Source organism: Nicotiana attenuata, chromosome 11 (assembly GCF_001879085.1).
Source record: "Nicotiana attenuata strain UT chromosome 11, NIATTr2, whole genome shotgun sequence".
Lineage (NCBI taxonomy): Eukaryota > Viridiplantae > Streptophyta > Magnoliopsida > Solanales > Solanaceae > Nicotiana > Nicotiana attenuata.
Window position 1 is genome coordinate 26080464 of NC_031999.1, and position 21363 is coordinate 26101826.

General features: G+C 43.3%; 1 protein-coding gene across 1 annotated transcript; it reads right to left on the bottom strand.

The window, feature by feature from the left end:
• Positions 19041 to 20698, bottom strand: LOC109234771. The gene is made up of 3 exons (XM_019400830.1): positions 20587 to 20698; positions 19768 to 20027; positions 19041 to 19439 (listed from the first exon to the last, which is right to left on the bottom strand). Exons 1-3 carry the CDS (start codon positions 20696 to 20698, stop codon positions 19041 to 19043), a joined length of 771 nt encoding a protein of 256 aa, XP_019256375.1.

Genomic DNA, 21363 nt, shown 5'->3' on the forward strand with positions numbered 1-21363 from the left:
AACAATACATTACCAACATGTGTATATATATCATGGCCTCCGATCACAGCCCGATCACGACATAGATCAGTACAAAAGGCTCCGAGCCCCGAGTCAGATCTTGGTGAGATGGCTTAGCTGATCGGGCTGTGATCGGACGCCATGTTACATACACATGGTGGTATTGTATTGATAATTGAAAGTGGAAAGTGAGAATGAAATAAGTGTAACGTCTTGGTAAGACGGCTTAGCCGATCGGGCCGTGATCGGACTCCGCTCAAGAAAGCGGTGGTATTGTGAATGATGATGCAACGGTATGGAATGCCCCAACCTAAAATTTCGGAAACTATGTGAAAACTATGTGCACCTTTTATATTACTAACGTGGTGATTGTTTGAAACTTTGTAGTCCTTATGATTTCTTTTTTTTTCTCTTGTATGGTTGTTTTTTCTAACAGGATGGTGTTTAGTTATACATACTAGTACTATTCCTTGGTACTAACATCCCTTTTGCCGCGGGAGCTACATTTTAAATGAATGTAGGTGGCTTCATAGCAAACAGTGCCGACCGCACGTAGCGGAGTATCCTCCTCTCATAGTCTTGGTGAGCCCCTTTTTCCTTCAAGGGGTTATGTTGCATGTCTTTTGTTGTAGATTTCCACTTTTGAGGTATAGCCGGGTCCTTGTTGCCGGCGTTGTCGTACTTGTCTGTGTATCCTAGAGGCTCCGTAGACGTTTGTGTCGGTGATGTACGGGTGTTGTGTGGGTCTATGAACTATGTTGCAATTCTAAACTCTTGTTTTCTCTAAAGTGTATTTCTATGGAATGTTGGAACTTAACTACGATTTAAGGTTGTGATATAAAATGAACTATCAATGGTGAATGTACAGCCTCTCTTATTGCCTAATTAAACGAAAGCCCGGTTCCCTAGTCATATTGAGTTGGGTAGAAAGTGTTTGTTAAGGCTTGCTCAATTGGGTTCACTCGATTGAGCGCCCGTCGCGCCTCCTGAGGTTGGGGCGTGACAGCTGGACAGGTGGGATCGGGTTGCACGCTGCAACAGGAGGAATAAGGGTGATGAATTGAGGAGTAATAAGGGTGGACTGGTGGAATTGGGTTGCACGCCGCAAAAAGGAGTAATAAGGGTGAATATTCATATTGTTACTAAATATATGGAGGGATCGGGATGAGCGCCGCATCATTTTGTTGTTATGTATTCTTCTTCTGCTGTGATTTTATTCTGAAGCATTGAAACTCTCATAAGGACTGGTTATAGCTGCAAACTGGCAAGATATTTGGGTTCCGTATTTAATTTACTGCATGTTACTATTCTAATTCGTTCCATATTTCCTTTTGCTTTATTATATACTGTTGCAAGTTATATTGTATATGCCCCGCCGTAGCCTCGTCACTACCTCATCGATGTTAGGCTCGGCACTTACTAGTACATGGAGTCGGTTGTACTGATACTGCACTCTCCACTTTCAGTGCAGATGTTGGAGTGGTTGTGGCTGATCGAAAGGTCGGTTGCAGGCATTCATCCAGGAGACCCAAGGTAGTCCTACAAGCATTCGCAGGCCCTGGCTTCCCCTCCTATGTTTTCCTCATTTTTGATTTATTTCCTATTGAGACGGATGTATTTTTCTTTTAAACCTATACTTGTAGTTATTCATAGAATGTTCTTGGGTTATGAAACTAGTTTGTTGGTGGTAACAATTTTCGGTATTTGTTAATAGTATATGGATAACTAGTAAATTATATGCTTCCGCATTCATTTCAATTGTTTTAGTTTTATTCGTTGTTAACTATAAAATGTAAAGGAAAAAGGTTAATAGAACTCTAACGTTGGCTTTCCTAACGAGTGCGATGTTAGGCGCCATCACGGTCCCCACGGTGGAAAATTCGGGTCGTGACTAGTTGGTATACGAGTACTAGGTTGCCTAGGTTACACAATTCACGAACAAGCTTAATAGAGTGCGAGGGATCGGTACGGAGACGTTTGTGCTTATCCCCTAGAGGCTACAGAGTTTAGGAATAATTTCACTTCTGTTCTTCTCCGTCGTGCTATTTGGTCTTTCAATGCTAATTGAACTCTCCACTCTTGTCATTTCGCAAATGGCGAGAACACGTATCGCTTAATCAGTTGATCAACAGCCCGAGCCCCTACTGGTAGCTCCTACGAGGGGTAGAGGATGACGCCGAGACCGCGCTAGAGGCTGAGGTAGGGGCAAGGCTCAGCCTAGTGCTCGAGCAACAGTACTAGTAGCGGAACCTCAAGTGGAGTTTGATGATAAGGTTTCGTCCCACACCGTTCCAGCGGGGCCAGCTCAGATTCCAGATGGGTTTATTGCTACCCCAGTACTTTATGATGCTTTGGTCCGTGTAATGGGCCTTTTGGACAGTGTTACTCAGGATGATACATTCCCTGTATCACCAGGCGTCTCTCGGGCTGGGGGCGGAGCACAGACTTCCGCTACACACACTCCGGACTAGATGGGTCCCATTTTCAGACTTTAGCAGCTCAGCCAGCTGGGGTAGTTCCACAGGGTATTGTAGCACAGACCGATGATGGATCAACTATGTCTTCTGATGCCTTGTGGAGATTGGATAAGTTTACCAAGCTTTTCACCACTACCAATGCTGGTACATCTTCAGAGGATCCCCATGAAGTATTTGGACAATTGTCACGAGGTGTTACAGAACATGGGGATAATGGAGACCAATGGGGTCGACATTGCTACCTTTCGTCTATCAGGTTCCGCCAAGAAATGGTGGAGGGATTAATGTTTGGCCAGACCAGCTGGGTCGCCAGCTCCTACTTGGGACCAGTTCTCTCAGGTATTTTTGGGGAAATATCTTCCTATCACTAAGAGAAAGGACTATCCCAGGCGATTCGAGCGCCTTTACCAGGGATCTATGACCGTCACTCAGTACGAGACCAGATTTGTAGATTTGGCCCGTCATGCTCTTCTTATACTTCCCACCGAGAGAGAGAGGGGGTGAGGAGGTTTATTGAGGGACTTGCTCAGCCTATCAGATTGTAGATGGCTAATGAGAGAGTGAGATTATTTCCAGGATGCAACCAATGTGGCTAGACGAGTTGAGATGGTTTTAGCTCAAGGGAGTGGTCAGGGGTCTGACAAGAGGCCTCGTCACTCTGGTGGATTCAGTGGGGCCTCATCTAGAAGTCGACGTACTTTTGGTAGAGGACATCATCCCATGCCGTTTCATTCAGCACTTCAGACATCCATAGAGCTTCGGGGGGTCGTGGTCGTTATGTACCTCCTTCAGGGCAGCTAGCGTATAGTGCACCGCCAGATCCTATCAGAGCACTTCCTCTTTAGAGTTATTATCATGGTCAGTCGGCCCGTCTGGGTCAGTCTGAGTTTCCTCAGCCGCGGTATTCTGATGGATGCTTTGGTGTGGTATGTATAGGCATGTTCAAAGGACCTGTCCGAGATTAGGGGGTGTTCAATCACAGGAGCAGAGTTCTCGTGCCATGATTGTGGCACCACCTGCCCAGCCAGTTAGAGGTAGGGGTCAGGGAGCCAGAGGTAGGGGTCACCCTGCTAGAGGTGGAGGTAAGGCCGCTAGAGGTGGAGGCCATCCAGCAGGAGAACGTCCCAAGGATATGGTTCAGGGTAGTGGGGCCCAGCCCCGATGTCATGCTTTCCATGCCAGGTCCGACATTGAGTCCTCCGATACAGTTATACAGGTACTGTTTCGATTTGTTGTAAAGATGCTTCAGTTCTATTTGATCAAGGATATTTGTACTCCTATCTGTCATCTTATTTTGCTTCATATTTGGTTGTGCCTCATGATTCTTTGAGTACTCCCGTGTATGTGTCCGCACCAGTAGGGGATTCTATTGTTGTAGGTCATGTCTATCGCTCGTGTGTGGTTATTATTGAGGGTCTTGAGACCAGCATAGATCTCCTACTTCTCGATTTGGTTGGTTTCGATGTTATATTGGGGATGGATTGGCTGTCACCTTATCATGCTATATTGGACTATCATGCCAAGACCGTGACCTTAGCCTTGACAGAGTTGCCTCGATTGGAGTGGAGAGGGACTCCTGGTAATTCTACCAGCAGGGTTATCTCTTATATGAAGTCTCGGTGTATGGTCGAGAAGGGGTGTTTGGTTTATTTAGCTTATGTTCGTGATTCTAGTGCAGAGGTTCCTTCTATGGATTCTATGCCAGTTGTTCGGGAGCTCCCAGTGTATTTCCTACAGATCTACCGGGGATGCCACCCGACAGGGATATTGAATTTTGCATTGATTTGGCTCCGGGCACTCAGCCCATTTCTATTTTGCCGTACCGTATGGCCACGCTAGAGTTGAAAGAATTGAAGGATCAATTGCAAGATTTGCTTGATAAGGGCTTTATTAGACCTAGTGTCTTGCCCTGGGGTGCGCCGGTAGTTGAAAAAAGTCACCATCAATAACAAGTACCCATTGCCGAGGATTGATGACTTATTTGATCAGCTTCAGGGTGCCAAGGTGTTTTTAAAGATCAATTTGAGGTCTGGCTACCATCAATTGAGGAATAGGGCATCCGATGTCCCTAAGACAGCTTTTCGAACTCGATATGGGCATCATGAGTTTCTAGTGATGTCATTTGGATTGACAAATGCCACAGCATCATTGATGGATATGATGAAACGGGTGTTCAAGCCATATCTGGATTCCTTTGTGATTGTTTTCACTAGTGATAGCTTGATCAACTCCCCCAGCCAAAAGGAGCATGAGCAGCATTTTCGGATCGTTCTTCAGACTCTGAGAGACAACCAATTATATGCTAAATTTTCGAAATGTGAGTTTTGGTTGAGTTCAGATGCTATCTTGGGTAATGTTGTATCAGCAGAGGGTATTCAGGTGGATCCAAGTAGATTGAGGCAGTTAAGGACTGGCCTAGACCCACATCAGCTACTAAGATCTAAAGTTTCTTGGGTTTGGAGGGTTATTACCGTCGGTTTGTGGAGGGGTTTTCTTCTATAGCATCCCCGATGACCAGGATGACCCACAAGGGTGCCCATTTCAGGTGGTCGGACGAGTGTGAGGTGAGCTTTCAGAAGCTCAAGACAGCTTTGACTACGACGCCGGTATTGGTGTTGCCCATAGGTTCAGGGCCATATACAGTATATTGTGACGCTTCTCTTATTGGACTTGGTGTGGTATTTATGCAGGGTAGCAAGGTTATTGCATATGTTTTGCGGCAGTTGAAGATTCATGAAAAGAATTATCCAGTTCATGATTTGGAGCTAGCAGCCATTGTTCACACGCTGACGATTTGGAGGCACTATATATATGGTGTATCGTGTGAGGTGTTCACTAATCACAAGAGTTCGCAGTATTTTTTTCAAGCAGAAAGAGCTCCATTTGAGGCAAAGGAGGTGGTATGAGCTATTGAAAGACTATCGTATCACTATCTTGTATCATCCCTGGAAGGCCAATTTGGTGGCCGATGCTTTGAGTAGGAAGTCAGCTAGTTGGGCAGCCATGCGTATATTCCGGTCGGAGAGAGACCGCTTGATTTGGATGTTCAGCTGTTAGCCAATCAGTTTGTAAGGTTGGATGTTTCTGAGCCTAGTCGGGTTTTAGCTTGCACAGTCGCTCGGTCTTCCTTGTTTGAGCGTATCAGAGATCGGCATTATGATCACCCTCATTTACTTGTGCGTAGGGACACAGTGCGGCACGGTGATGCCAAGTAGGTTACAGTTGGAGATGATGGAGTTTTGAGGATGCGGGGTCGTGTTTGCGTGCCTAATGTGGACGGGCTTCGTGAGTTAATCCTAGAGGAGGCTCAAAGTTCCCGGTATTCTATTCATCCGCGGGCCACCAATATGTATTAGAACTTGCGGCAGCATTATTGGTGATGGAGGATGAAAAAGGACATTGTTGCATATGTAGCTCGATGTTTGAATTGTCAGCAAGTAAAGTACGAGCATCAGAGACCTGGTGGTTTGCTTTAAAAGATTGAGATTCGTGAGTGGAAGTGGGAGCGTATGACTATGGATTTCGTTGCTGGACTCCCACGGACTCAGAGGAAGTTCGATGCTGTATGGATTATTGTTGATAGGCTGACCAAATCATCGCATTTCATTCCTGTGGCAGTTTCCTATTCATCGGAGCGGTAGCAGAGATCTATATCGGGGAGATCGTTCGTCTTCATGGTGTGCTCGTGTCTATCATTTCTGATCGAGGTACGCAGTTTACCTCGCATTTCCAGAGGGCAGTACAGCATGAGTTAGGTACGCGGATCGAGTTCAGCACATTATTTCATCCTCAGACGGACGGTCAATCCGAGCGCACTATTCAGATTTTGGAGGATATGCTCCGCGCCTGTGTTATTGACTTTAGAGGTTCTTGGGATCATTTCTTGTTGTTAGCGAAGTTTGCCTACAACAACAGTTATCAGTCGAGCATCCAGATGGCTCCCTATGAGGCATTATATGGTAGACGGTGTCGATCGCCGGTTGGGTGGCTTGAGCATGGGGAGGCTCGGTTGATGGGTACAGATTTAGTACAGGATGCTTTGGATAAGGTTAAGATCATTCAGTATAGGCTTCGTACAGCTCAGCACAGGCAAAAGAGTTATGCCGACCGTAATGTTCGTGGTGTGGCATTCATGGTCGGAGAGGGATTGTTGCTTCAGGTGTCGCCCATGAAGGGCGTGATGAGATTTAGGAAAAAAGGCAAGTTAAGCCCTAGGTTCATCGGGCCTTTTGAGATCCTTGATCGAGTGGGAGAGGTGGCCTACATACTTGCATTGCCACCATGCTTATCAGCGGTACATCTAGTGTTTCATGTGTCCATGCTTCGAAAGTATCACGGTGATCCGTCCCACGTGTTGGATTTCAGCACTATCCAGCTAGACAAGGATTTGACCTACGAGGAGGAGCTGATAGCTATTCTAAACCGGAAGGTTCATCAGTTGAGATCGAAGAGTTATCCTTCGGTTCATGTGCAGTGGAGAGGTCAGCCTACTGAGGCAGCTATATGGGAGTCCGAGTCTGATATGACGAGAAGATATCCCTATTTTACACCGACTCAGGTACTTTTCTATGTCTGTTCGAGGACAAACAATTGTTTTGGAGGTGGAGAATGTGCTGACCCAAAAGGTCATCTTCTGTTTTACAACTCGAATCCGTGTTCCAAGGTCTTAAAAACCTCATTTTATCTATCCTCGATTGGTGTGCGCAGTCCGGGCACGATTCCTAAAAGCCTTTATTTGGAAATTTATGAAATAACAATTTTTTGTCTAAAAAGTTGATTTTTGTGGACTTCGGTCAACATTTTGAGTAAACGGACCCGGGCCCGTGATTTGACGGTCTCGGTAGGTCCGTAGTAATATATGGGACCTGGCGTGTGCCCGGAATCGAATTCTGGGGTCCCAAGCCCAAGTAAAAAATTTTTGACGAAAATTGTAGACTGAAAATTGATGAGGATTCTTTCAGCGGCTCCGAGAGTGGGGATGTCACGACCCAAACCGATGGGCCGCGACGGGTGCCCTAGTCGTACCTGCCAAACACCCCTACGCATGCGTCTAAGATATAAACCTGTATAACATCTGCTAGATTATGAGAATAATATACATGAAGGAAACATGCCCAAAAAGGCATATGTACATATACGTGCAACATACGTAGGGCGAGCTGAGAAGGTTACTACAGACAACTATGTACCTCAAAACTGGAAGCCGGTAAGGCCACATACTATCTAACTAGACATACTGTCTACAGACCTCTAATAGAAATATAACTGTACAAAGACGGGACTGAGCCACGTCATACTTATATATATATATACACAAACATATCATACAAAAATCAAAAAGAGCTTCGGGCCAAGTGGAGCACGCCAACTTTCGCTAATCAAGGATCCCAAGAAGGGGGACTGTCACCTTGCCTACCTGCACCTGCGGGCATGAAATGCAGGCCCCATAAAATAGGGAGTCAATACGAAAAATGTACTGAGTATGTAAGGCATGAAAATCTGTACGTAAAAGGCATAGATGAAACATTGAATAAAGAAATCCATATGTAAATCTGAATAACTTTATAAATTCTGAAACATTTATAATGTCATGCACGTGCATATAAATATCGTGTCATGCATAGGTATAGGTGTAAATAATATAATCAAGCCTCTGCGGGCATCCCATCATATCGTCTCGGCCACTGTGGGAAACATCATCAACATGTACCAACTTATCAGGTGGTGGTGCCTATATAATGCCGTAACCTTTTTCCCATATCCAATATATATATATATATATATATATATATATATATATATGAATACGCGTATATAATGCCATCTGGTCATGGATCAATGTACATGTATAAATGAATGAAATGCATGAAAAATATGTTTAAAATCCCAATATTCCTTTCGGATAAACTTTATCAACTGTGTATTATTTTGAGACCCATGAACAAAAGATATAATAATATGTCACATGGGGAATCAAGAATGCAGAGACCCCAAATATTTCTATGAACAGAGTCATTTATGAAAATTGTGCATTTGCTAATTTCATATGTATAACTTGGACCATGCCAAAAAGAAAGAAGGGATGGCCTTAACATAGCTGTATAAGCTTAGTTTTTTTTGATTGCCTGTTGTACCAATTCTGGTCTTACTAACGTAATTTTCCTAAAATCGAACCACCCAATAGGCGATATACAGTTATGTCCGTAAAAAGCTTCGTATGGAGCCCTTTGAATACCGGAATGGTAGCTATTGTTATATGCGAACTCTATAAGCGACAGAAGATCATCCCAGCTACCCTTGAGTCTATCACACAAGCTCGTAACATATCCTCAAGTGTCTAAATAGTACGCTCCACCTGTCCGTCTGTCTAGGATGGAATGCCGTACCAAGATTTACCTGAGTCCCTAATCCTTTTTTTTTGAAGGACCTCCAGAAGTTAGCTGTAAATTGAGCTCCTCTATCCGAGATAATAGATACATGGACACTATGCAGTCGTACTATCTCCTTAGTATAAAGCCTTGCATGATCCTCTATAGAATATGTAGTCCTAATGGGAAGAAAATAGGCTGACTTTATAAGCCTATCAACAATCACCTATACCGAATCGAACTTATGCTGGGTACGAGGTAAGCCTACAATGAAATCCATATCGATTGCTTCCCATTTCCAAGTCAGAATCTCCATAGTCTGCAATAATCCACTGGGTTTTTGGTGCTCAATCTTAACCTGTTGACAGTTAGGACACTGGGCAGCAAACTCCGCTATATCCTTTTTCATTCTGCCCCACCAATATACTTCCCTAATATCATGATACATCTTTGTCGCTCCTAGATGGATAGAATAACAAGAATAGTGAGTTTCTCACATTGCCGATGCAGCCCTGCAACATTAGAGACACATAATTGTCCTCGATATCTGAGGACCCTATCTTCTGTAACCTTGAACGATGTCTTCTCTTTCTGAGGGGTGGTATCCTTATAATGAACTAAAACATGATCCTCGTATTGGCGTTTCTTTACTTCAGTTACTAAAGAGGATGTTGCCTTATCCTTAATAGTTATCCCAATATCACCTGAGTCTAGTAACCGAAATCCAAGACTAGCTAGCTGATGAACCTTATGGGCTACTCCCCTCTTTTCTGGCTGTAAATATGACAGGCTACCCATAGATCTACGGCTGAGGGCGTCGGCTACTACGTTCTCCTTCCCCGAATGGTATTGAATATCAATGCCAAAGTCATTAAGTAGCTCCAACCATCTCCTTTGACGTAATTTTAATTCCTTTTGCTTGAAGATATACTGGAGGCTTTTATGATCCGTATAGACATCAACATGAATGCCATACAAGTAGTGCCTCTTCATCCTTAGAGCATGAATCACTGCGGCTAACTCTAAATTGTGGGTCGAGTAGTACTTCTCGTGCTTTCTTAGTTGTCTAGAAGCATAGGCTACAACCTTACCATGTTGTATCAGCACACAACCCAATCCAACGTCTAAAGCGTAACAATAGATAACATAACCATCGGTCCCTTCTAGGAGCGTTAGAACCGTTGCTGACGTTAATCTGTCTTTCAATGCCTGGAAACTTTGTTTGCAATAGCTCCCTTCTGAGTTAACTTACATGGGTATTCTAATATTTTACAATTCATGAAATTCCCCTCTTTGAACGCCTAGACTTCATCCTTTATTCATCACAATTACGCCTTTATTCCACTACCAAGGTAGCATTTCATCTATTCTAAATGCTACTAGTCTTAGACTCCTTTGAGTTCATTCTGGCTATACTGAGCCTTCTATAACCTAGAGAAACCATTAGCTCTCTTATGAGCTTAACCCCAAGGACTTATTCATTCTCGTCACTTTTTCACTCGTCTTTTCTTATCTTTCCTCCTGTCTTCCTAAAACCCTGTCGCTCTACCATACTTTAGCTTGCGACCTACACATATCTATTTAGTCTTATTCGCAACCTTCCTTCAACTTTCTTGCACCATAGATTTTCTTATGTTATTCTGGAATATCAAGCGAGACACCATATACCACTTTGGTCAAAGATTCTAAAAGAGAAGAAAATTCCATTATAGGTTTCCTGTAATAAATTGCCAAACGGAGAAGCCACGAACCTCTATTGGTGTTGTAGGCCAAGTCTTTACTACCTCAATCTTTTGTGTATCCACCTGGATGCCTTCACCCGAAATAAGATGCCCAAGGAAAGCTACAGAGTTCAACCAGAATTCACATTTATAGAGTTTTGCATACAACTTCCCTTTTTGTAGAACTCTGAGCACAGTACGCAAGTGATCTGCATGCTCAGCCTCTAAACGAGAATATACCAATATATATATCATCGATAAATACAATTACAAACAGATCTAAAAAGAGCCTGAACACACGGTTCATCTAATCCATGAGTACAGTTGGGGCATTCGTCAAACCGAATGACATAACACGAAACTCAAAGTGCCCGTATTTGGTCCTGAACAATGTCTTTGCAATATCCTCCTCCTTAACCCTTACCTGATGGTACCCGGACCTCAAGTCTATCTTAAAAAAACACTTGGCACCTTGTAACTGATCAAATAATTCATCAATCCTCGGGAGCGGGGTACTTATTCTTGATCGTCACCTTATTCTACTGTCTATATTCAATACATATCCGTAAGGAACCATCCGTCTTCCTCACAAATAACATAGGTGCTTCCTATGGTAATGTACTAGGACTGATGAAGCCTTTTTCAAGCAAATCCTCTAGTTGTTCCTTCAAATATTTTAGTTATGCGGGGGCCATTCTATAGGGAGGAATAGATATTTGATGCATATCCTGTAGTAGGTCAGTAGCAACTCAATTTCTCGCTCTGTCGGAAGACCCTAAAGTTCATCGGGAAAAACATCGGGAAACTCATTAACCACAGGGAAGGGCTGAATGGTTGGTAACTCTACTCCCACGTCCGAAACCCGAACTCAGTGATTAATATGGTCCTTTCTAATCATCTTTCTTGCCTTGAGCTAGGTGATAAATTTACCTCTTGGCGATGCCGTATTACCTTTCCATTCTAAAACAGGCTCTCCTATGAACTGAAATCAAACCATCTTTGATCTACACTTGATGTTAGCATAACAAAAGGCCAACCAACACCCATTATAATATCAAGTTCTACCCAACCGAACACCACGTACCGTATCCTTGTTTATTCTCAAATCTATCACGGGTTATTTCAGGCCACATCCGTATATATAGGTAACAATATTAAAACATAACTTGCATAACTGCTTTAGAAAAAGGGTTTATATACATAGGGGTCGACTAGGCCGTAGACATGTCATACCCAAAACTATATATAGGATACTGTCTGCAAAACCTCTAAGTAAACATAACCATAGTATATCTATAAGTCGGGACAAAGCTCCCTACGTCCTTATAAAACAACCTAACATATGCCGATCCGTGAAATAGCAATATTCTCAGAAGAAGTGGAGCTCACCAACCAAAAGTTGACATCTGGAGGAAGTCTAGAGTAGAGAGTCCTTGCCTCGCCCTATGTGAGAGCCTCGATAAGACACACTTCGAAGTAGAATCTTTATGTCCTTATTAGTTACCTTCCTCCTCTTAGCCCGACTACTATCTTCTTGCTCTGCGTATCTCATAACATACATCGACGAACCTTGATTGACAGACTCCCAATGATGTGGACTATCTGGAACCTCAGAAGAGCTGGTGTCCGCAAATACCTTGACATAGTTTTGAGACTGAGGGAAACCCGGTTGTGCCAATCCATGCACTACTACCCTCACACCCTGATCAATGGGCTATAATAATGAAACTAAGGGCCTTGGTGAGGTCGGAACTCCTCTCACCCCATCTGCTACCGGAGTGGTCGAAACAGCTCGAACGGATGACTCATATGGATCCTCCTCAATAGAACCCATGATCTCCGATGGGTCTGACTCCATAGAGTAACTTATATCTATTTCTAACACGTTGGTAGCCTTCTGATGCATACTAGCGGCTGTAGTATTCAGAGGCATTGCCGAAAACGTAACATATCATTAGGAACATGAATTCTTATATCGCACGGTCTAAGATAAAAAGAGAGGATAACATCCTATATGTCCTGTAGCCTCCTGTCTATAAGTATGGTGCACAACGCACCCATAAACAAGACTCTACTAGACACGGTCTGCAGACAATCCTAGGACAAAAATGCTCTGATACCACTTTTGTAACGGCCCATCGGTTTGGGTCGTGACAAAGGAGGACGAAGACAAAGTCCCAGATGGAGAAGAGGCCATCGAAGGTCAGACCACCGAAGATGTAGTTTTAGTAGATGCTGCCCCCGATCAAGTGACCCTGACGGTAGACTAGGTCCTCTTTAAGTTCATGCAAGGGCTCCATGGGAATTTTGTAATTGTGCTTTGGACCATCTCTTGAATATAAAAGACTTTTGTTTCATCTTTGTTTTTGTGTTAAATTCAGCCTTGCCTCCACTTTTGAAATGAGATTTCGTGTAGTTGACAATCGGTCCGATGTATTGGACTTAGAATATACTACCGTTAGGTTACCCCTTAAGGTTCGGACTTCGAGCCGAGTCTTAAGTTAATTCGATGTCAGCTCGGGGTGAAAGACTTTTGAGTTCGAGCTAGATAAGGTCTCGAGCATGGTGTGCTTCGTCCTATAAGCTCCTTAAAAATTGGCTTAGGCTTTTAAATATCGGCCCTTAGGCTCTTTTTAGGTTGGCCCTTAGGCTCTTCTGGGGTTGGCCCTTAGGATCTTTAGGTAGGGCCAATTCGACCTCTAGAATGGCTATTAATATTTTCCTCTTTCTGGCTAAAGACTTAATGAAAATTTTGGTATACCTTAGCATGTATTTTTTGTATTCATATTCGTTCGATTTTTTGAAGGTTCGATTGATTGGAACCTCGTTTGGAATTTGATATGCAACATTAATCGAATACCTCTTGAGGTTTTTTCGAAGGCTGATGTTATCGAAGCCTTCGCATTATTCGAGGGTTGATTACATCGAAGCCCCTTATAATTTGCTTAAGCCGAGGGTAGACTGATTTAACCATTTTTTCGAAGTATATAAAGGTGTTTTAGTTTTATGGCAAAAGTCGGACTTCTTCGAGCCGCATTATTTTGGTTGTAGCCTTTTCATATAGTCGTAGTCTTTTAGATGGCCGTAGCCTTTAGTCCCCGAGTGTGATGGCCTTGGCCTTAATATCGAGAGGATGCCTCTTCGATGTACTATGAGCTCGAGTGTGCCTCTTTAAGGTCTTATAAGTTAGAATGTGCCTCTTTGAGGTCTTATAGGTTCGAGTGTTCGATGACTCGATGTGTCGGTTGTCGATGACAGTCCCCGAGTACTCTGGTGCATTCGGAGTTTTGGCCCTTGAGCCGTTAAATGTGAAAATAGTAGACTTCTTTGAGGAACAAAGTGTTTTGATGTAATAAAAATGCTTTTTCAAATAATTGATACGCGTACATGTTTTGCCGCTGAGGGCTTGACCATTCTACATGGACTCGGTTCATTTGACCGTTTGGCCCTATTATAACATTCCCCTATCGAGGCCCTCCTTGTCAAGTATTGCTTTCTTCGAGGATGCGTCCTCCGAGGGTGATGCCCCCCAGTGTTCGAGGTTGATTTAAAAGAAGCCTTGAATACTTGTTGAATATTCCTTAGGTAGCATATAGGTGTTGCCTCGTTAAAAACCTTGCCGGTAAAACCCATTTTGGATAAAACCCGATCTAAGGGAAAAAGAGTGCAACGCATGCTTTAAAACCCAAGGTCTTCGAGCTGAATGATGCCTCGATGTTTCCAATCGAACATCTGCAAGGAGTTAGTTTTAAATATAAATGGAAAAGTGGGGAAGGTCATACCTCAGCAGTAATAGCATTTGAGCAACGATACTTTCCAATTGTTTGGTAGTTGCTCGCCTTCCATTGTGCTAAGTTTGTAGGATGCTTTCCCTACGAGTCCGAGGACACGGTTCGGTCCTTCCCAATTGGGGCCTAGTTTCCCTTCATTTGGGTCTTGAGTGTTGAGAGTGACCTTCCTTAGGACTAAGTCCCCGACTCCGAAATATCGAAGGTTCGTACTTATGTTGTAATACATTTCGATCCTTTGTTTTTGCGCTGCCATTCGAATTAATGTGGCCTCACGTTTCTCATCTAGTGATTCGAGAGAAGTGTTCATGGCTTCGTGATTCGAGTCCTCGGTAGTATGCTGAAACCTAACGCTAGGTTCCCCGATTTTGACTGGGATCAATGCTTCGGACCCGTATACTAAGGAAAATGGGGTCTCCCCCGTGCTTGACTTTGACGTCGTTCGATATGCCCATAGCACCTCGGGCAATACTTATCTCCATTTCCCCTTTACATCATCTAACCTTTTCTTTAGGTTTCGAACGATGGTTTTGCTTGTGGACTCGGCCTGACTATTTGCACTTGGGTGGTAAGGCGCTGATAGAATCCTTTTGATTTTACGGTCCTCGAGGAATTCAGTCACTTTGCTGCCGATGAATTGTTTCCCATTGTCACATACTATTTCGGCAGGTATCCCTAACCGACATACGATGTGGTCCCATATGATGTCGTTGACTTCTTTTTCTCTTATCTTCTCGAAGGCCTGTGCTTCTACCCATTTTGAGAAACAGTCCGTCATAAACGAAATAAATTTAGCTTCGCCTGGCGCTGTTGGTAGGCTGCCGACGATGTCCATCCCCCATTTCATGAATGGCCACGGGGATAGGACCGAATGGAGTTATTCACCGGGTTGATGGATCATCGGTGCAAATCCTTGGAATTTATCACACCTTCGAATGAACTCCTTGGTATCCTTTTCCATGCTATCCCAATAATACACCGCTCTGATCACCTTGCAAACCAAAGAGTCGGCACCAGAATGGTTACCGCAAGTGCCCTCGTGGATTTCTCGTAATACATAATCGGTGTCCCCGGGTCCCAAGCACACCGTCAGTGGTCCATCGAAGGTTCTCCTTTACAACATTGCATTTTCATTAAGTGAGAATCGAGCTGCTTTGGCTCGAAGTGCACTCGACTATTTTGGGTCCGTGGGGAGCTTCTCGTGCTTCAAGTAGTCGATGTACTTATTCCTCCAATACCACGTTAAACTTGCTGAATCAATTTCTGCATGGCCTTCATCAACCACCAACCTCGATAGTTGGACGACAGTCCCCGGGACGATATCATTTTCTTCAATTGATGACCCCAAGTTTGCAAATGCATCGGCCTCGCTATTCTGTTCTCGAGGTACATGGACCAGTGTCCATTCCTTGAAGCGGCACAATGTCACTTGAAGTTTGTCTAAGTACCTCTGCATTCGATCATTTCGAACTTCGAAGCTCCCGTTTACTTGATTTACTACCAAAAGCGGGTCACACATTGCCTCGATGACCTCTGCTCCAAGGCCCTTGGCTAGGTCGAGACCTGCAATCATGGCCTCATACTCGGCTTCATTATTATTAAATTTAGAAGTTTTGATAGATTTCCTAATGACACTGCCAGTAGGCGGTTTTAAAACAATGCCGAGCCCGGATCCTTTCACATTCGAGGCACCGTTTGTGTAGAGGGTCCATACCCCCAATGACGTACCCGTTTTCAGTAAGAGTTCCTTTTCTACTTCAGGTATGAGGGCAAGCGCGAAATCGGCCACAAAGACTGCCATTTTGAGACTTGATAGCCATTCGAGGCTAATATTCAATATCGTACCCTCCAAGTTCGATGGCACATTTGGCCAATCTGCCTAATAATTCGGGCTTATGCAAGACATTTCAAAGTGGGTACGTCATCAATATACGTATAGGATGGCATTGAAAATATGGTTTTAATTTCCTAGATGCACTTATTAATGCAAGAGCTAACTTTTCCAAATGTGGGTACCTGGTTTCAGCATCTCCTAGTGTCCGACTTACATAATAGACAGGAATGTACGTACCTTGCTCTTCTCGAACCAACACGCCACTTACCACCACCTCGGACACGGCTAAATACAAGTAGAGTGTTTCATCCTCTTTCGGAGTATGGAGCAAGGGTGGGCTTGAGAGATTCCATTTTAATTCTTCCAAGGCTTGTTGGCTCTCCGGATTCCATGCGAAGTTGTTCTTCTTCTTTAGTAGGGAAAAGAAATGATGGCTCCGATCTGATGACCTCGAGATAAATCGGCCTAGGGCAACCATCTGTTCGGTCGGTCGTTGACGACTTTCACATTATTTACTACGATGATTTCCTCAATGACTTTGATTTTATCGGGGTTGATCTTGATACCCATGTTCGACACCATAAAACCCAAGAACATGCCCGAGCCGACTCCAAAAGCTCATTTCTCGGGGTTGAGCTTCATGTTGTTCTTTCTTTGGATATCGAACGTCACCTGCAAATGGGTCAAATGGTCCTCTGCGCACAGGGACTTATATAGCATGTCATTAATATAAACTTCCATGGATTTGCCTATTTGATGTTCTAACATCTTATTAACTAGGCGTTGGTATGTGGCTCCGACATTTTTTAGCCCGAAAGGCATTACATTATAACAATACGTACCATACCTCGTGATGAACGAAGTCCTTTCCTGATCCTCCGGGTTCATTCGAATTTGGTTGTACCCGGAGTAGCCATCGAGAAAAGTAAGGATCTCGTGGCTGGCCGTAGCATCGATCAAACGATCGATGTTGGGCAATGGGAAAGAATCTTTAGGGCATGCCTTGTTCAAATCATTGTAGTACACACACATTCTAATTTTATTCCCCTTTTTACGGACTACCACTACGTTAGCTAGTCATTCGGGAAATTTTACTTCCCTAATTAATCCTATCATTAGAAGTTTGGTTACCTCTTCTTTGATGAATGCATGCTTTACCTCGGACTGAGGTCTCCTTGTTTGCTTCACCGGTTTAAATCTGGGATCGACACTTAGTCGATGGGTAGTTATCTCTAGTGGGATCCCTGTCATATCTAGGTGGGACCAGGCGAAAATCAATAAGTTTTATTGATAAGAAATATAACGAGTTTTTTCCTGCGTTAGGGGGTTAACTGCGTCCCCAGGTATACCTTTCGTTCAGGAAGATGCTCTATCAATATGGCATGTTTGAGTTCTTCGACCGTGGACTTCGTCACATCCGATTCCTCGGGGGCAACGAACGCTCGGGGGGTGAGGAAATCTTCTTCTTCGTCCTCGACCACCTGTTCATCGAACACCTGTCCCTCGGGCTCAACCGAGGGTATGGCCTGTGATTGCTATTCGGCCACCTGTTCGTCCTTTGACTTTTCCGATGTAGATGGTGTCGATACCGGTGCCAAGTTGTGTACTGTAAATATCTCTTTAGTTGCATGCTGCTCTCGATATACTGTTTACACGCCATCCTTTGTTGGGAACTTCATCATTTGATGAAGGGTCGATGACACCGCCCTCATGCTTTGGATTCACAGCCTTCCAAGCAAAGCATTATACCTCATGTCACCTTCGATGACATGAAATTCGATGTCTTGTATGGTTCCAGCCACGTTGACTGGGAGGATGATTTCTCCCTTCGTTGATTCACTTTCCATGTTGAGGACATTCAAGACTCGAGATGCTGGTATGATTTGACCGAGCAACCCAAGCTGCTCCACGACCCTTGACCTGATTATATGTGCCGAACTACCTGGATGCACAAGAACACGTTTAACTTGAACTTTATTTAAAAGGATAGAAATTACCAGTGCATCGTTGTAAGGAAAAGATAAGGCCTCGATGTCTTCCTCGCTGAATGTGAGGGTGTCCTCGGGCATATAGTCCCGAGTCCTCTTCTCCCTTGTGATAGATACTTAGGTACGTTTGAATATAGGTCAATGTGGAACGTCGACTCCACCGATGATCATGTGAATGACATGTTGAGGTTCTTCAGGTTCATTCTTCCTATTTTCATCTCTTTCTCGGAAATGGTTCTTAGCCCAGTCACTGAGAAATTAATGAGGATGCCCCTCGTTGAATAACCCGGTTACCTCATCTCTAAGTTGTCTGCAATCCTCGGTCCTATGCCCATGAGTACCATGGTACTTGCACATCAAGTTGGGTTTCTTCTGAGAAGGATCGGTCTGTATAGGCTTGGGCCATCTAGTATCTCTAATTTGACCAATGACTGAGGCGATACCCTAGGCATCGATGCTGAAGTTGTATTCCGATAATCGGGGTGCCTCCGCCAGTCCCAAGTGCCTATCAAACTCGGTTTTTCTCATAAGTCCCCAGGAACTTTGACCTCGATCTGCTCATTGATCATTCTGAGGTATGTTACACCTTGAAATGTTCCTTCGATCCTCGACGTATGGCTGATATCTTTCCTTATTCGACCTTGACCCCCTGTCTGCATTTCCTGGCACCTTTGCTGGTATCCTGCTTGGATAAAGTGAGCCCGAGGGGGCTCCCAACTGGTCATCTTCGACCCTAATTTTTGATTGGTACCTATTATGCACATCCGCCCAACTTACGGCGGGATACTCTATCAAGTTCTGCTTCAGCTGCTTTGAAGCTATTGAACTTTGTTCATTTAGCCCCTGAGTGAAGGCTTGTACGGCCTAGTCATCAGAGACTGGTGGTAACTCCATTCGTTCTGACTGGAAATGGGATACAAACTCCATCAGTATCTCGTTCTCCCTTTGTTTTATTTCGAATACATCGTACTTCCTTGTTGCAACTTTTATGGCGCTGGCATGCGCCTTTACAAATGAGTCTGCCAACATGGCAAACGAATCAATAGAGTTCGGGGGTAAGTTATTGTACCAAAACATGGCACCCTTAGACAGAGTTTCCCCAAACCTTTTTAGGAAAACAGACTCAATCTCATCGTCCTCCAAATCATTTCCTTTTATGCCACAAGTATATGTGCTAATGTGCTCGTTGGGATCAGTGGTCCCATTGTATTTTGGAATTTTTTGCATCCGAAACTTCTTCTGGATGGGCTTCAGAGCTGCACTCTGGGGGAACATTTTTTGCACGAACTTCTTCGAGTCCAGTCCTTTCAAATTCGGAGGTGCTCCCGGTATTCGGTCGACCCTTGAGTTGTATGTCTCCACCTTTTTGTCATTTTCTTCAATCTTCTTTTCTCCAATCTCGATCCTTTTTGGAAAGCTCTTCGAGCCTCCTCATGATGGTGGGGTCAGTCCCTGAGTTATTTCCGTTTGATCTCTCCGGTTCTGGTTCAGCAGGCCGAATATTCTCATGATCAACTACGCTCGGGGTCTTATTTTGACTCTAAAGTTGAGCGATGGCGATCTGTTGAGCCTGTAGCATCTCAAATATCACTTGGAGGCTGATCCCCCCATCTTCCATTCCTCGTGTTCTTTGGTCACCGGATCGAGCTTCCCTGCGTTCATTCCATACGGGATGTGTGCCTGAGTCCGCGTTTAGAGCATTATGTGAATTGATATCAATTGGCTCCATATTTGGCACTTCCTTAGGGTTGATTGGTTGTACATGGACCCCTATACTGTTGTTTTCTCCATGGGATCCGAGATTGTCGTTTCCATGCACCGACGCGTTTGCTGAGCTAGACATATCATAGCCTGAAATCAAAGAATCATTGACAAGAAAAAGTGTGAAGAATAACGTGTGTTATCAGAAAACTAGAACTATCACTATTATCTTTAGCCCCACAGTAGGCGACAAACTATTTACCTCGAAAAATATGAGTAACAATTAAAGGTGATTTGTGGTTTTAAGATATGTGATTTATTCCAATACTAATGAATATACAAGTAATATTAGGTTTAAGTAAAAAGAATTGATGAACTAAACCAGTGTTGTTAGGGCAATAAGGACCTCGAGCTCGATTTTCTCGGGGCCTCGAAGTGAGCTAAGAGCTAATGAAGTATGAACCATAAAGTAAAAACAATAAAGCCAAAGAACAATAGTGGAGCACAGTAAACGAGAAAAGCATAGTAGAATGTTCTATTGCCGTGAATGAGATCCTTTTTACAAATGATTGAGGTCCCCTTTATATAGGAGGGGAAAACCCTAATATGGTACATTCCGAATTATGGTACAGAATTCTATTGGTACACCTGTATAACAACCTAGTACGCACTCGTACTATTTCGTAAAAATCTTTTCCCTTATGTATGCCTTGATCCATGTATCCTTGCGAAATTTTCGCTCTTTCTTGAGTGTCATCGAAATTGTAGTGTCCTTGAGTCAGATCATGACGGGTCTTCGATTTGCTTGTCGAGGTGCCCATATCTCGGCCGTGCTCGATTCTTACTTCTAGCTTCCGAACTCGAGCTCGGGGTATGATTAATTCTTCTAAATCGAGCTCTCCGATTTAGACCGTATACAAGCATTTCAATAATGCCAAGTCATGTGGTAAATAGTATCAACATTATTTAAATAAATATCTCGGTATAATTATACATGAAAGAAAAAAAGTACAAATTTCTGTGAAATAATAAAAACAACTTTTAAGTAGACATAATTCTTTCGAAAAAATTACTTTATGTATATCATTCTTCAACTTCAAAGTATAATTCGAAGAAACTTACAAATCTTAAGATATATCTTAATCAATGGATTTTAAATTGGTAACAAATTAATACAATTAATTATAACATTAAACAATATTATACCTAATTACAATAAAGATGGATAGATCATCACATAAGAGATGTCTACCCATAAAATTTATGAACGTATTTCATATACACAAGTGACTTAAGAAAGCAGCCACACTTTTTATCCAAATGATTACGAGACTTCTATTATATTGTTTTTATCTTTGTCTAGTCACTTTAACCACCCATTAAGTTGAACAACATGCTTTGTTTACCCCGAAAATATGAGTAACAATTAAATTTGATTTGTGGTTTTAGAAATACTTGATTTAGTTCAATACCAATGAATAATCAA